Raw genomic sequence first — 15,918 nt, forward strand, 5'->3', positions numbered from 1 at the left:
TGGATCTGCACAGAGGGAGGGAGAGAAGGAGAGAAGGAGAGAAGGAGAGAAGGAGGGAGGGAGAGAGAGAGAGAGAGAGAGAGAGAGAGAGAGAGAGAGAGAGAGAGAGAGAGAGACTAGTGTAAGGTCAAAGGCCTGAAAATAATACTTGTGCTTAAACTCTGGGTCAGTCGCTTATCCCTGGGTGACCTTCAGCTATTTGTTGCAACTCCTTAAGGCTCTGAGTTTGTTACCTAAAAATTCAGGATCAAGATACAACCTCCTAGCCTGGTGCTGGGATTAAAGGATAATGAGTCACACACACTGAATGTAGACCTCAGAGTATTGTGCTGGCCACATGATAGCTGGTTACAAACCAGGTCCGCGGCGCCCACGAGGGCGAGCTATTGTTACTAATAACAACGAGGAAAGGGAGTTGAGGCTCTAAAGGCAGTTGCTCCCTTCCTAGGTCTGTGACAAGCAGAAAACCCGAGTTCTGGAACTTAAAAGGGACTTTGGGTGGGTGGTGGGTGGGTGGGTGGAACCTGTAATACTTAGGACCTGCGATCCCCTGCACCGGCCAAGACGGGAAAAGCGGTTGGGGGGTCGCCTGGCCAGCCATGGGAAGGTCTCAATGGTCTCCTTCTCAAGCCAGAAGGGTCCTGTGCAAGCGAGGTCCCCAGTGTCCCGGGCCCCCAGCGTTCCAGGGCGTCGCCCCGTGCAAGCGAGGGAGAGGAGGGGCGAGCGCGGGACTTTCCCCGCCTCCCTCCTCTTTCCATAAATCACCGCTGCAGCGGCAGCGGTGAGCCGGGAAGTGTACGGAGCCGGAGCGCAGCGTGGTGGCACCAGACACCTCCCTTTTCCCCGCCGCTTTCTTTCCTTTCTCTTCTCTCACTTTGGTCTTTTAAACCTCCCTCTCCTTCCTCGCCGGCAGACCGCCCCGGCCGCGCCGCCGCGCCTGCACTGGTGGCGCCGCCGCCGTCTCCGGGCTGCGCCGGGACTCGGGGAAGCGAAGGCGGCGCCGCTCCGCCGGTGTTCTCAGCCGCCCGGCCTGCGGGCGCCGCGGTCTCGGAGCCGCTGCCGCCGGGCGATGGTGGCCGCCCGCGCGCCCGCGCTGCAGCCGGGCGCCCCCTAAGTTTGCCAGCTACCGCCGCCGCGCCGCGGAGCCCGGAGCGCAGGAGACGAGGAAAGTTTGGCGGGCTGCGCCTCCCACGGCCAGCGCCCGAATCCCGTCGGCAGGAGTGGCCGGAGGCGGCATGGCCCTCGAGCCGGAGGAAGAGGAGACCGTAAGGCCGGCAGCTCTGGTCCGCCGCTGTCCCCGCTGCCCTGGCTGGCCTGGGGCCCCGCGACCGTCCCTCTGGCTGCTCTGCCTTATGGCATGCTGGATCTTGGGCGCCGTGGCCGACGCCGACTTCTCCATCCTGGACGAGGCGCAAGTGCTGGCGAGCCAGATGAGGAGGCTGGCTGCCGAGGAGCTGGGGGTGGTCACCATGCAGGTAAGCGACCCTCTTCACGCCGCCGCACTTACAGCGCTCTCCCGCTGCGCAGAGCCCTGGGGCGCTGCAAAGAGCGCCCTAGCCGGCTGCGGGACCTCTTGCCTCCTGCAGACTTCTCCACATCCAGTGCTCACTGTCCCGCGTACTCATTAGCCGCTGCCCTCTTCTGTAGAGCCTCTGCCCCGCACCCACTTTCCCCCTCTCCTCGGCCCCGGCTCTTGTTGGCTAGGGATTCTCTGCTCTGTCTGCGCTTCCTTCCCCAGTTTGCACTCTCTTCCTTCGCAGATTTGTTTTCACTCGGCACTCCTGCAAACTGCCTTTCCCTCTTTGTGTTCCCATCCCTAAGCAGCGGATCCCGCCCGGCTCGGGGCATTCTCCAAGGCTCCCCCACTCCGCTCTCTTGAAACCTTCCAGCGTCCTGGAGACCCTGGCACACGAGGGAGCGAGGGAGCGAAGGTTGAGTGTCCGCCCGGGCCGCAGGTCTGTTGGGGTCCGGGCGGCCCAGCAGCCCGGGCTCGCTCTCCCTGCCCTGCGGCTTTGGGGGAGGGGAGGGGCTGGCCCGGCGGATCCCCCGCTCCAGTCCTTCTGGGGACTCTTTTTTTTTTCTTTCCGCTTTTGAGGCCCTCGATCGCCTGCTGTCCGCTGTGTAATTTCTGGTTTGTGTGTGCCTTTGCTGGGAAGGACAAGGTGAATAGGGTTTCCATTTTTTCCCCTGTGTGTTTTGGACTTCCCTAGGGTTGTAGATTAATTGCCTTTGGCTGATAAGGATTTCTGACGATGCTACTAATAACCCACAGTTATAAAAATTGCTAGACAGCAACCACTTGGAGATCCTATCGCACCGTTATTCTCATCTTCTTGGCGAAGAAGGCCCACTCAATTAGGAACTGATGAGATGACACTGAGTATGAAATCAGCCTGGTTCTCCAGACAACTAACTGTGCATTTCTGTAATAATGGTGGCCGGATTGGCCTTCGAAAGACCGAAGTTTTCAGGAATGTAGTGTCAAAATAGGTTTCTGATTTCTAACCTAAAGTGACCATTCTACCTTCTACGGGTGAGATGTTTTGCTTCTCTTTGAGATTCAGGTTTCTGACGGCTTTCTTTAAAAAAACTAAAAAATAAAAACACAACCCAGAAACCTATTTCCACCCGGGGGCCCCCTAAGAGGTTGCATGCACTTTGCTTAAAACAAGTTCCATCTCCAAGCTGGCTTTTCTAAAGTGGAGAGATTGCTTTGCTGGGAGGGTAAATTTACATTTATTTGCTGAAATCCGGCCCTGACCTGCCTCGGAGGGGGGTTTTCTTTATTTCCATGATAACAGCTACTCTTTTAAAATGCATCTTTCCTTTGCTTCCTATGCCCTCCTTTAGATTTAGGTTCAGTTTTAATTTCTTCCATGTGCATTTACTGGTTGCTGGTTCCTTGACCTCCTAGGGGTGGAAGGGCTTTTGCAGGCAGTGAAAACCATCTAGATTTGCTTTGCCTTGGTGAATGCGTTAATGTAGAAACAAACAGAACTGTGTTTTCCCACAGAGTTTTTTTTTTTTTTCAAAAGGGATTTCACGTCCTGCAACCTGAAGTTTTGCTTTCAGGATTAGGCGGGCCTTTGCCACCTTCACCGGATTCCTAGGACAGGACAGGGATGGTACCCCCTCCCCTTCCTGTAATCTAAAGGCTTGCTATTTCTAAGATTCTGGCAGCGATTTTATGGTTTCTCACCCTGGTCCTTGACAAAAGGTGATCTTGACACATTGTCATTCAGGTAGGGAGACACTTTAAACACTTTAGGAAAAGAAAAAAAAAAGCTGGGGCCGGTGGGGTGGATGTGTGTGCCCAAATGGCCCTTTATCTTTCCCCAACTGGCCCCTCTCTAACACCTTTGCAACCTCGTTGTGAAAACGGGCCTCCCGTGGACAGGGTTTTGTCTGGCAAAACGTAAAGTGGCTTCTCTCCTTTTTTCAAAGGAGGGTTGCTGACTGTATTTAAGTTTCCCTTCTTGAGCTGCATATTGATCCGCCACTTGCTCCTATCAGGGAAATTGTCAGAAGTACCCCCTTTCAAAGTAGTCAGGCTGCCAGCTTTGCGAGAAGTACTTGTGCATAATAAATCCAGTGCTAGTTAGATGTCTGGCCTTTAACGTAGAGCTTGCCAGCTTTGGGGTTTGTTCAGTGGATCTGAGATAAATGTGGGCCAGTTGCCTAAAATGAAGACGATGTGACCTCTGTTCTGGAATGTGGATTCTGTAGATACAGACTCAGTCGGTGGTTCAGAGACAAATGCCCTTAAGTTGAGTTGGATGGTTGGGGCAGCAAGGTTTTTTTTTTTTTTTTTCTTTTTTCCCTTTGCAGGAAGAAAGTGTCTGTACATACTCCCCCTCCCCCCTGGTGTTGACTCCTTTTATTTAACCTTAGTGTTTTATGAGATCTATAGACCTGCTAATTTTCAAAGCCAATTTCCAGACTTTTAAGTTGTTTTGTTGCTGAAATTTTCCAAAAGCCAACTCTTGACTTTGAGAAATCGCAAAGTAGCTTCCCAGTGAGGCCTGTTGTTCTGCTGAGGCTCCGGCAGCTCACCAGAGGCTGCGGCAGCTCACCAGAGGCTGCACCGGGTTATCCCACAAAGGCCAAAGAGCCCTGCGGCTCCACGGTTTCCCGAGACAGAGTTCTTGTACTTGTTCATACAGAAGATGGCTTGAAAAGCAGTCTGTCTTAAAATTCTCCTGGAAAAGTTTTCCAACTAGGGTTACCTACTCCTGTCTTTGTTTTTGTGTCTTTTGATTTTTTAAATAGTGGCCCCAAATTTTAACCAATGTGATTTAGGCTAATCAGTTTTACTGGGAAAGCTGCCACTGGACACTGCTGCCTCCCTGGCAGCAGACATCATAGATCATGGGGAAAAGTCAGAAGCCTAATCGTTGTTTCCTCAGGAGTCTGGTGAACTGAAGGCATCAAGGCTAGGGTCTGAGGAGCACACAGGGCTAGGGGGCTGGGAAGACTAGCTTCTGCTTAGTCATTCATGCAACAAGCTTTGGTTGCATGGTGGGTGTCTCACAGAGTTTCATGTTGGGTGTCCAGGGACCTGGATGCTAGAGTAGCCACTTGCCAGTGGGGTGATTGCGTTGGTGCTGGCAGTCTTCCTAAGGTCTGCTCTGTGGCTTGGATGGAACACCTATTTCTACAAAACTGTGCCTGACACCTGTTCATGGATGGACATGAATTGAGGAGGCAGCATTTTTTAATATTTTCAATTACCCTTCATAGTGTCCTGAGCTGTGTACTAGGTATTTAGAGAATTTCAAGAAGATATTCCTGCATTGCTGCCTCCTGGGGGGTTTACCTTAAACCTGTGGGTTGTGGTTCCTTTGGGGCTTGAATGACCCTTTCACAGGGGACACCTAAGACTATTGAAAAACAGATATTTACATATTTACATTACAACTCACAACAGTAGCAAAATTACAATAATGAGGTAGCAATGAAAATAGTTTTTTGGTTGGAAGTCACTGTAACATGAGGAGCTATATTAATGGGTCACCGAATTAGGAAGGTTGAGACCCCTGGCCTTAAAGAAAGAGGTTAAGATTGCACAGGTAAAATGTTTAATCCCCAAATGCTTGCTTGTTAGAAGGCATATCTACCCTGGGAGCTATTTCGCCAGGAATTTTATAAGCCCACTTAACATTATATGACAATTGAGCTTCCTATCAGTGAGAGGGTCTGGCTCAAGGCCAGTGAGCCCTCCTTGGTGTGTAGCTGTGCTGTGCTGGGCACACTCGCTGAGAACTTGGCAGACACACCAGCAGGTTGGTCAGACAGACAGCTGCTATGTGGAGCCTGAAAAGAGAAGGGGGCGGGGATTCCTTTCAGAAAAAAAATATCAGAAGTGCACATTGGAGCTTCATCTCAATTAAAGAGCAGCAGCCAGGGCAGGGCAACTTCAGGAGAAGGGCCTGTCAGGCAGAGGCGTCTGTCCATTGAATATAGCAATGCTATAAACAGTGAGCAGAGACCCAGAGACAGGGAAGCCTCCTTATGCAGCAAGACAGCAGTGCACAAACCACACAAGCCATCGCTCAGTTTTGAACATCTCTAACAAATTTGAAGTAGAGGGCTTTTTCTCTGAGAGGTCTTAGGTGAGACTTTGTTGGCCATACAAGGTGACCAAGGCCAGGCCACCACTCCTACTCTTTTCCTAGTCTCTCAGCTGGTGATCGAAACAGACAGAAAAGGAAGCTATGATTCGGATAGACTGTTTGGCAAGGGTTAGAGGCCCTGGACAGTAGTGGTGAGTGCCGTAGCAGAGAGAGATGAAGCCGGTATCACAGGGCCACAGAACAGCCTTGCTCTGTTCCTGTGGTGATCAAGGAAGTTGGCTACTTTGGCCTTTTCAATGGGATGTCCATATACAGAGGCGGGCCCTGAGAGTGGCCTCTGCAGTCTCAACCGTGGGCAGTTCAGCAGTCCTCAGGCATTTCTCCTCACTCTGCTGGCACTGGATGAGGGGAGGCTAGTGAGTGCATCTTGAGCCTTCCTGAGAAGACTGGCTCTGGCTCCACCCCTCCGGATAGATCCTGTATATTATCTCATCTCTGGCCACCCTCGCACGTCTATGGTGACCGTACATAAATGTGGCGGTCCCTGCAACTGCAAGCTGATTCAGCTATATTTAGGTGAGCCTTATATTATAGTTTTCTCTAATCCAAGTACCATCCTGGGCATAACCTGGTTTTGAATGACTGAAATATATATGTATGTACTACAGACTGTTTTCCAGGAGGAAAACATGCAAATAATGTGGATTCTTTTGTATGTTTGTGTATGAAGTTGGGGAAATTGTTACTTCTTTCTTCTAGTATTAAATATTTGGAGAAGAAGAAAGCTAAACCATTATAGATGACTCTGAGGTGAACTTGAACTTAAGAATGAGCTGAAGGAAAATCGTATTGAATGGCTTTTGCTGACGGCTGTTGTCTCAGGGCTGGCTGAACTTCCTTCTCGCTAATGCCTGCCTTAGCTGGCTGCATTCCTTGTGTTCCTTAGTTTCCGTGCCAGCCCTGCTTGGGTTGACTTGGGCTTGGGAAGGGGAAGGCCACGGTTTCACACTTCGTAACACGTCGGTGCTATTTCTGGTCGCTGCTTGCCAAGTTGCTTCCTTCAGCCTAAGTGGGTGGGTTTAGGTGAGAGCCTTCCAGGCCTCTGCTTTGCCAGGAGGTGGAGTGAGATTCATCTGGAATCCTCTTGGACTCTATAGGAATCTGTTAATCCTCAGAACATCACAGGGGCAACAGCGACAGCAATTTGGACTCAGCCAATTATCAGTTGTGTAACTTCCTGAGTGTTATTAAAAACCCCCTCTGAACTTCAGAGTCCTCTCATTTCATGTGGTTCACATGGGCAAATATATTTTAAAGAAAAAAAAAAAAGAAGAGAAAACAAAAACCAGACAACAACAACAAAACTCCAACAAAACTAAAACCTAACCAGCACAGGGCTCTGCAGAAGAGCATTTAGTAGACAGAAAAGTCAGCATGTAAATGTGGGTATAGTCTGCTCGGTGTGAGGATGTCAAACTGAGGCTGGAGGAGCCTGCAGCCCTCCCCTCCCCCCCCCCCCCCAGCCAAGCACCCATCTCATCCTCGGATATTGGGTTGTCAGTGCGGCCATGATTCTGTTCCAGAGTTTCTTGGGTATCATGTACAGACCTCAAGCATGTGCTGCCAAACCACCCTCTGGGGTTTCCGAAGAAAGTACTGGATGTGCAATTTGTAGTTACTTATTTACTCTTAAGCTTGTTGTTCAAAACGTGTCTGTTTTTTAAATGTACAAAACCAAAGAAAATAGTTTAAGAGAGCACACATCTTTCCCCTGCACTTTAAACAGCTGGTGACCACTAGTGTGCCTGCTCAGGCTGGTTTCCCTGCTGCTACCACCTGCTCCTCCTCCTCCCCCAGGTGATAGGATGCCACAGTTTGGTTTGTAAGATTTCTAATTGCCTTAGAATTTGATTTATTATTTTGAATGTTTGATGACAGTATTTTTGTTCTTTGGGTCCCTGCTGTATAGAATTTTAAATAGCCAGTACTTTTTGCCCAGAGACCAGCCTTCTGGATAGAATAACTCTGTTCTCCCCTTAGTAACCTATTATCCCATGAGACTGAGGTGTTTTCTTGTTTTCTTAGTGGTTGGTGTTTAATGTAGGCTTTGATGGGCTTTGATGTAGTGGGAGTTTCATCAGCTCACTTCTGTTACCATCCCTTCTAGAAGAGGTGAGAGTGATTAAGGATAGGCCAAGCTGTAAGTGGGGACATGAGCATGTACACACACACACACACACACACACACACACACACACACACAGTGATGACATGGGACAGGGACCTTTGAAGACTAAAGATGCTGCATGTATCTTTTGGTTTTCTGAGTAGCCTGTGGCCACAGATCTCATTACAGAATTGGGAGCTGAGGTAAGCAGGGGTAAGCAGGAAGTTGGGTAATCAATGCACTGCCTTTCCAGAAGGCTCCTGTTGAAGAACGGGGCCTAGCATCCAGCATCCTTTGCGTGAGTTCCCGTGCTTGAACCCACTTGGGTTGTCAAGACAGAATGGAAAGAGTTGCCATACTTGAGATTTGTGGCACTTTTAGGTTACTGCATCTAATGTTTCCTAAGTTCAGTTGGAAAGAAGAAAGGAAGCAGGCTGGGTGTGTAGGTCAGTAGGAGAGGTGTGGACACAGTAACCATAAGGACTTACTAGGGCTGCAGGAGGGCAGAGCTACTCTGTCCCCATTGTGGTTGTCCAGAGGCAACATGCAGACACTGTCCAGGCTAGTGTCATTCCATCACTTTGTTTTTTAGGAGATGTAGAAAGGCCTTGCTTCTTAAAATGTTGGCAATTGGTCCAGATTAAAATAATAAAAATAAGCTGGGCGGTGGTGGCGCACGCCTGTAATCCCAGCACTCTGGGAGGCAGAGGCAGGCAGATTTCTGAGTTAGAGGCCAGCCTGGTCTACAGAGTGAGTTCCAGGACAGCCAGGGCTATACAGAGAAACCCTGTCTCGAAAACAAACAAATCTAATAATAATAGTAATAATAATAATAATAATAATAAAAACAGTGTGGGTCAAGACAAACATATCTGCAGGCAACATGGAGCCAGAGGCCACTCACTGGTTTGCAGTGTCTGGGGTAGAATTATCAGTGGGTTCTGGGCAATTAAGGCAGCCCTCCTGTGAGGTTATGAAGAGGGTCTCTCTCTCTCTCTCTTTCTCTCTTTCTCTTTCTCTTTCTCTCTCTCCCCCTCCCTCTCTCCCTCCTCTCTCTCTCTCTCTCTCTCTCTCTCTCTCTCTCTCTCTCTCTCTCTCTCTCTCTCGCTGTGTGTGTGTGTGTATTTATCTCTTTCTCTGTCTCTCTCTCCCTGGATTTATTTATGTTTATGTGTGTGTCACATTTGCATGTGGGTACCATTGGAGGCTAGAGGATGACATCAGATCCCTGCGGTTGGAGTACAGGCAGTTGTGGTGCAGGTTCTGGGAACTGAACTTGTACAAGTTTAGCTTGTAAAAGCAGCAAGTGCTCTTAGGCCCAGCTGGAAGAGAATTTCTGTGTAATTATAAAGCGGAACTTTTTGATGAAGAGTTCTAAAGTGGATTGCCTTGAGATGAGCTGCTTGTCATTAGAAAGCCTTCAAATATTTATTCAGTGTTTCTTTTGTGCCAGGCACTCTGTTAGGCTTGAGATCTGTATCAGTTGATTTACAAAGTAGCACAATTTTAACAGGTGTTCTGGAGGCTTGAAGAAAGTGTGTCAGGGATGTTTCAGTGTCTGGTGGGGAAAGGTTCTAGTCTCAATGAACAGAAGCTGGGTGGTCAAAGAGTGGCCTTCCCAGAAGGCTCCTGTTGAAGAGTGGGAAGATGGCTTAGGATTTGAAGTTTAGGATAAGTTAGCTGAGTAGGCAGAGGTCAAGGTGTTGGGCCCCTAGAATCTTTTTAGCAGTCAAGACTTCCTTTCTGACAGGTGCCAGCATCCCTAACTCCCACTAGCTTGAATGAGAAAGGAACCTGCTGCCATTACAGGTGAGTTATCTGGAGGTAGATCTTCCGGAAGGGCTATATGACTACACTATTTCTCTTAATGCTTATCTTCCTGAGTGGAGCATCCTGCTCTTTGAACAGAGCTGGCAGCGTATTCCATGATGGTTGGAAACCAGTTGCTTCATGTGCCTGAACCCGTTGGCTTGGAGATGGTATACCCTGGGGAGAGGAATCCAGAAACTGCTGCAAGCCCTAGAATGTAGGATACTCAGCTAAGAGGGTTAAGATTCAAGCTGCGGTAGCCAACACCACCTGCCAGTCCCTGCTCCATTTCTGTTTCCCACAGCCGCAGGTCCAGTTCAAGGAGAGCCTACAGAACTAGATGGAATAGTCTTCCCCTCTATATGGGCCTGTTGCCTACAATGTCTAATCACCGAAGAGGTCATGGCTGAGACTGTCAAATATATTGCTCTCGTGTATAAGTGATTTGCTACCTGGAAGCTGCAGACCAGTGAGGGACTGGTCCCCTGATAACCCTGCCAGTCATGTGTTGCAGCCGTAGACTCTAATCTCAGTCTTAGGACTTTCTGATCTTTCTTACAACATGATCCTGTGGGAGTCCCATTTCCCATTTCATTATGTTGGAAAAGGACATTTGAACACCAATCATTCATTCTCTGAAAACAGATTGCTCAGCTCCTTTATGGCTGAGATCATGAAGGTGATGGTTTAGCTTGATGCTGGTTGGATGATTTGAAGTTATCACTTAGGACTTAAAAGTCATTGAGACCCTGAAGAAAGTCTCGGAACTGCTGAGACTTAAAGAATGTCAGATACTGGATTTTTGATGTTATTGGGCTTTTTTGTGTGTTTGTTTTGATTTCTGGTTTTCAAGATAGGGTTTCTCTGAATAGCCCTGGGGGTCCTGGAACTCAGTCACTCTGTAGACAGGTCTCTGACTGGGGATCCACCTGCTTCTGCCTCCTAAGTGCCGGGATTAAAGACGTTTGCCGCAAAACAATGCCGAGCTATTAGACACTGTTTTAAAGGAGCAAATGTAATTGATTACTTGTAGATTACCATTGTCAACCCCTAGTACTAATGTAGCTCTTCATTCAGAGTAGAAAGTGGGTCTGGGCATAAGGCTCAGTGGTAGAGTTATTTCTTGGCATGTATGAGGCCTTCAGTACTGAGAAAATAGTGAAAGAAATACATAAATAAATCAACAAAATATAAATACAATTAAAAAAGGCAAAGCATTAGAGAAAAGGGTTGGGGAAGAGCAGCTTCAGTCCTTTGGTGTTTGTTTATATAAAAGCCACAGAAGGGGATCCCACCTCTCAGACAAAGTTCTGTTGTGAAATAGAATTAAAGGTCTTTCCTCTCGTTATTGGGAATGTGAAGTCCTTTCATTTACCTTTAGTGGACATCACCATATTTCTCTGGAGGAGTTTCACTCAGTGATGCCACAATGTAAATGACTTTGTTATTGGAAGTTTGTTTTTTTTTTTTTAAATCTGGCTTTCTTTTTCTGAGTTCAAAGATAGATTCCTCCTTAAACTTCACATAGTCAGCTGAGCTGCTTACAGTTTGAAAGTTCCAACCTCCAAATACAAAGTGGGTGGACCGCAAAGTAGCTTACGATCCTTGTTTCCCTGGGCGTACTGTGCTCTCCAGTGTTTGCAGAGTAGAAGCCCAAGGCCGGCACGCTTATCTCATCTACTGTGGTGTCTCCATTCTCCTCCAATCAGAGCCATTTTTAGAAGACACAAAGCCTAAGACTGACCGCACCCCTCACTTTTCTTGACTTCCTTTGTATTTTTAAAAATATCATTTATATTATTTTTGCATGGGATATTTTAAAAGATACTTCAAGGCTCTGTGGAAGGACAGTTTTTCTTTCTTTTTTTTTTAAAGTCAGCAAGCCGGTGAGAATGAATCTGAATTTTTAATTAGGCTTTGAATTGTTGCTTCAAAGTGTGGAGACATCATTAGGGATGTAAGTCTTGTTGCATTAGCGGAGGCTGACATGTTACTTCAAACACACAGAGTGCAGCTGTCCTGTGCAGATAAAAGTGGCCAAGTGCGGAATAGCAAGGTGGATTGGTAGATAATTAGCTGTCCCACATTACTGCAGTGTGGAAGAAGCCTGCCAGTCATAGGCAGGAAGGAGGGATTATTAGCAGGAGAAAATCCAAGAGTGTCATAAAGCAATTTGGAATCTCTTCAGCTGTGGCCGAGTTGATAAGGCCTATGCTAGCAAGTAACGCAGACTCACTCTACTGTATGCTAGCCAGCATTTTCCTTCCTTCCTTCCTTCCTTCCTTCCTTCCTTCCTTCCTTCCTTCCTTCCTTCCTTCCTTCTATCCTTCCTTCCAGAATGGCCAGTAGTAATGATGCACAAATACCTTCATTGATTCATGAGTCTACTCCAACTCCATTCTTGCTAAAATTAGCTTAAATAGTCTTTACAGTTCCATGTCACACACACAGAGAAACATCACAGAGAAGCCATAATGCCTTGGCCGTTACTAACTATGGAAAACTGAGATAGAAGTATCTGGCTATATCACCTCTTTGTTATAAATGAGGAGTGTTTATAGTGTATCAGGAGATGTCTGTTAGAGGTGGAGTTGTGTGTTTTAAATATTGCACTTCTCCTCAGCCCCGATCCTTGGCTGTCAAAGGCATAGGCAGGCCTGTGGGATCTTGCTGATATTCAGTCTTCACTAGCTCACCAGCGCTCCTTGGCCAGTTGTCCACTTGGTGCCTCCACAGGATGCTGACCTCCCGTGCTGCTGGCTTTTGCTGTCTCCCTCTGTTTCCCTCTCAGGTGCAGCTTGACAAAGAGGAGGGGCTGGACTAGGTCAGATGCCTTCATCAGCCTCTTCTCTGGGTGAGAGACTGTGGCTGCAGCTGGAAGGAGAGGCCTTCTGCTTTCTGCGGATTGTCCAAGTCCCTTCCCAGAGACCTTCAGGAAAAAACCCTGGAAACCTGAGGAGTGTTTAGAGGAAGACAGCTTGGCCATTCAGAGTTCGTTTCATTGTTCCTCCTGTGATAGGCGGAGATGGTGGTCTTTCTTCAGTCTTTGGAAAGACTATACTGATTATAAACTCACAACACAGGCTATGGGTGTTTTAAATTATAATTTCTGGAGATAGCAGAAATGCAAGAGATCATAAAAGCAGGGTGTGGTAGCCCAGGCCTGAAATCCCAGCACTCAGGTGGAGGGAAGAGGTCGATCGAGACTTCTAGGTCATCCTAGGCTACATGCTTAGCTCCGGAGTACTATTGATAATAATAACAATAATGACAAATAAACAAATTAAATACACTAAAAACAGGTGTGGAATTTTTATTTAAAGCCTGTATCTCAGACTTTAAAGCTAGATAAGACTGGTAAACAGTTACAGCCTTGGAGAGTTGCTGGAGAGCGAGCAGGGGCCTGCCGGAGAGAGCCCACACTGGCTGATCTGGGAGTCATAGGGAGGTTACCACTGTCTGGGACCTACTTTGAGGACTCGAGAAATAAAGTCTAGACTGCAAGAATTGTCCACAGGCTGTGAATGGGAGACTGTGTATTTTTCTAATAGTTCCTATTCCAAATTAGCTTTTCTCACTGCGTTTAGCATGTTCGTTTCCTTAAGTATTCTAGACTGATTGGAAAAAGGTATCCTGCTACGAAAAGATTGAAAATGATTCATTCAGCTATATCAATGGTCCAGGCCAATGCCCAGTATATGAACATTTGGGGTATTAGTGGGATTGGGTGTTTGGTTTATTGATGGTGGAGAAAGCCGGGCTATATTTAGAAAAATGTGTATGCCCTTGAAATTCATATACATTTAGAACTCATTTCTCACAAAGTCAGAACTCACTGGGTAATTAATTCACTTACTGTGCTGTTTATCAGGTACCATTCTGTCACCTCTGTGTTTCTTGCCCTTGTTTTCTGATGGTGCCCTTCAGAAGGTGTGTGTGGAGGTGACAGACTCTTTAGTTTGGAGAAATTCCGCAGAGGGCCACTTGTTTCTCTCTTCCAGAGTAAACAATCCCTGTGGCTTCCAGGAAACCTACTACTAACATGGCCACACTGTTCTTAGGCTAGAATTAAAAAAGAAAAACAAAACACCATTCCCTGCGCAATTCCTTTTCTTATTAAAATGAAAAGCTTCCAGGATCAACTTGACTGGTAATAGAATCCCAGCACAGTGACTCTGGTGAACTTCCTTCCACCCCTCTGTCCCACCCACTCTTAGCTGTATTTAGACTTACATATATGTGCTTTGTCTTGAGGGAGGTTGAGAATTCCCCTGCCTCAGTCTCCCAGGGAGGGGACTGTATGTGTACTTATAGAGGATGACAGTTTTCACTTTTTCCTGTAGCTTTGACAGTTTACAACAGAATCTTTGTGTAGACACAAATTTGTGTAGACAACCATTCAATTTAGTTTACTTTTCATAATTACAAATACAAATTTTGTTTTTATAACGGTCATATATAATTTAAATTAAAATAAATTATTTTATTTTTATAATTAAAATAATTTAAGTTTTTTTTTATACTACACACTTTTCTGTTATCCTTTATGTTGCGTTTTTACAGTTAGTTAGGACAAGGGTGGGGCATTCCTGTGCCATACGTAGCATGAGTGTGAAGGTTGTGTGGTTCTCTCTTCTCTCACCAAGTAGGTCCCAGGGATTGAGTTCAGGTTGTTCGACTTGATGACAGCTTTCACTCACTGAGCCAGCTCACCAATCCAGGTGTCTGTTTATCTTTTTTCTTTAGAGCGTTTGTGCTTTTTACTTTCCACGTACATGCCAAACTCTACTACAAGTGGGTTATCTTCAAATGACATTGTTCTCACAGGAAGGACATTAACTTCCATTATTTAATGAACATGATGACTTCCAGAATTAGGGAGGATAAATGGTAAAGGGGATCCGTGTATGTCTTCATCAGAGAGTTGTGGATGTTGCCTACTTTATCAGATCAAGACAGCATTGTTTAGGATTAAAGGTTAACAGGGCCTTTGTAGGTCCTTAGGTTGTGGGAGTCAGCCAATCTGTTATGTCTGCGGTTCAGCTCCTGGCATGTATCCCCAGAGTTCTAAAGAGCCCTAGGAACCAGCCAAGACCAGAGGCCCTGCCTGGGAAGGGCCTGTATTTCTTAAAGGGAAAAGTCAACATTTAAACATGAAGGGCTAAAGAAAGGTAATGGAGAGCGGGGCTGACCACTCTGTGTGAAGATAGAGCAGGCTAAGGTAGCATTCAAAAGCAGCCTCTCGGGGAGTTGGTGAAGAATGAGTGGACTCTGGGCAGTTGTGTGGTGTGGGTGAGGGCCTGGGGACCTCCCTAGGGAAGGCCGAATCCGAATCTGTTCTTGAACCTGAATGGGAATAGGAGCCGATGGAAGACAGCATAGGGTCTCCATGGCGGCCCTTGTCTGGACTTTATCCTGGCAGGAGTGGGAAGCCGTGAAGGTTTGCGGAATAAGATTGTTGGCCTGGCTTTGCTGTAGCATCATCTGCCTGACTGGTTCATCTCCCCTTTCTATTTTGACTTCCACAACCTCTGGTTGTTGATGTAAGCTCAGTCTGTAATAAAATGAATCCAGTAATTACAGGCCTCCAGAGGTTACACCCTTCTGAACAGGGTCCCTTTTCCCTGCTCACTGCTGACAGATGCCCCAGGGAACTCCTGCTGGATATACTCTTCTTTGGGTGTTAGTCAACTACTCCAGGATGGCTATTTACATAAACATGCTGGTCATGCTGGTCATGGTGATTCACAACTTTAACCCCAGAGCTCAGGAGGCAGAGGCAGAAGCAGAGGCAGAGGCAGGAGAATCTCTGCGAGTTCTAGGCTAGCTTGGGCTACATAGTTGAGACCCTGTCTCAGAAAACAAAAAGTAAACAACAAAAATGGACCAGCCAGGACCTCTCCTAGAACTGAGTGGATTCCAGCTCCATTTTGTGATTACTGTATAATCCATTCATTTGGGCAAAGGCAGGGATTCAAGTTTTCACTCCAGTGGTCATTGTCAACCTTCTAGGGGCAATAAAAGAAGGAAAAGTTTTGATCATTTTTTGACTAACATCATAGTTATTCTGGATTTCCTACTCTCCACCCCCAGTTTTAGTTTTTATTTTTATGAATGCTAGATATGGTAGTACTATGCACCTGTACTATCCCAGCACTGGGCAGGCTGAGTCAGGAGGGCTGTGAGTTCCAGGCCAGCTTGGACTATATTGAGACTTTTAGGTCATCTTGAGCCATATAGACTCCATCTCCTGCAGCACCTCTTCAGTGTTATTGATCAGAGCTGGTCTGATCAAGATTCAAGTTACTATGCTTTGATTTAGAGCTTTTCAACAGCAAGTGATGTGTGTTCAGTAGAAACCATAGTGTC

The 15,918-nt window shown here is 46.9% G+C and overlaps 1 protein-coding gene across 1 annotated transcript in view; it reads left to right on the plus strand.

Moving 5' to 3' along the window:
* Positions 1–796: 796 nt before the first annotated feature.
* Positions 797–15,918, plus strand: part of Cachd1 (cache domain containing 1) — a 225,545-nt gene continuing 210,423 nt past the window's right edge. Inside the window, exon 1 of the mRNA XM_052176841.1 lies at positions 797–1,475. Coding sequence (XP_052032801.1) covers positions 1,236–1,475 — 240 coding nt within the window. The 5' untranslated portion in view covers positions 797–1,235. The remainder of the gene's footprint in view (positions 1,476–15,918) is intronic.

This window comes from Apodemus sylvaticus, chromosome 3 (genome assembly GCF_947179515.1).
Source record: "Apodemus sylvaticus chromosome 3, mApoSyl1.1, whole genome shotgun sequence".
Taxonomy (NCBI): Eukaryota; Metazoa; Chordata; class Mammalia; order Rodentia; family Muridae; genus Apodemus; species Apodemus sylvaticus.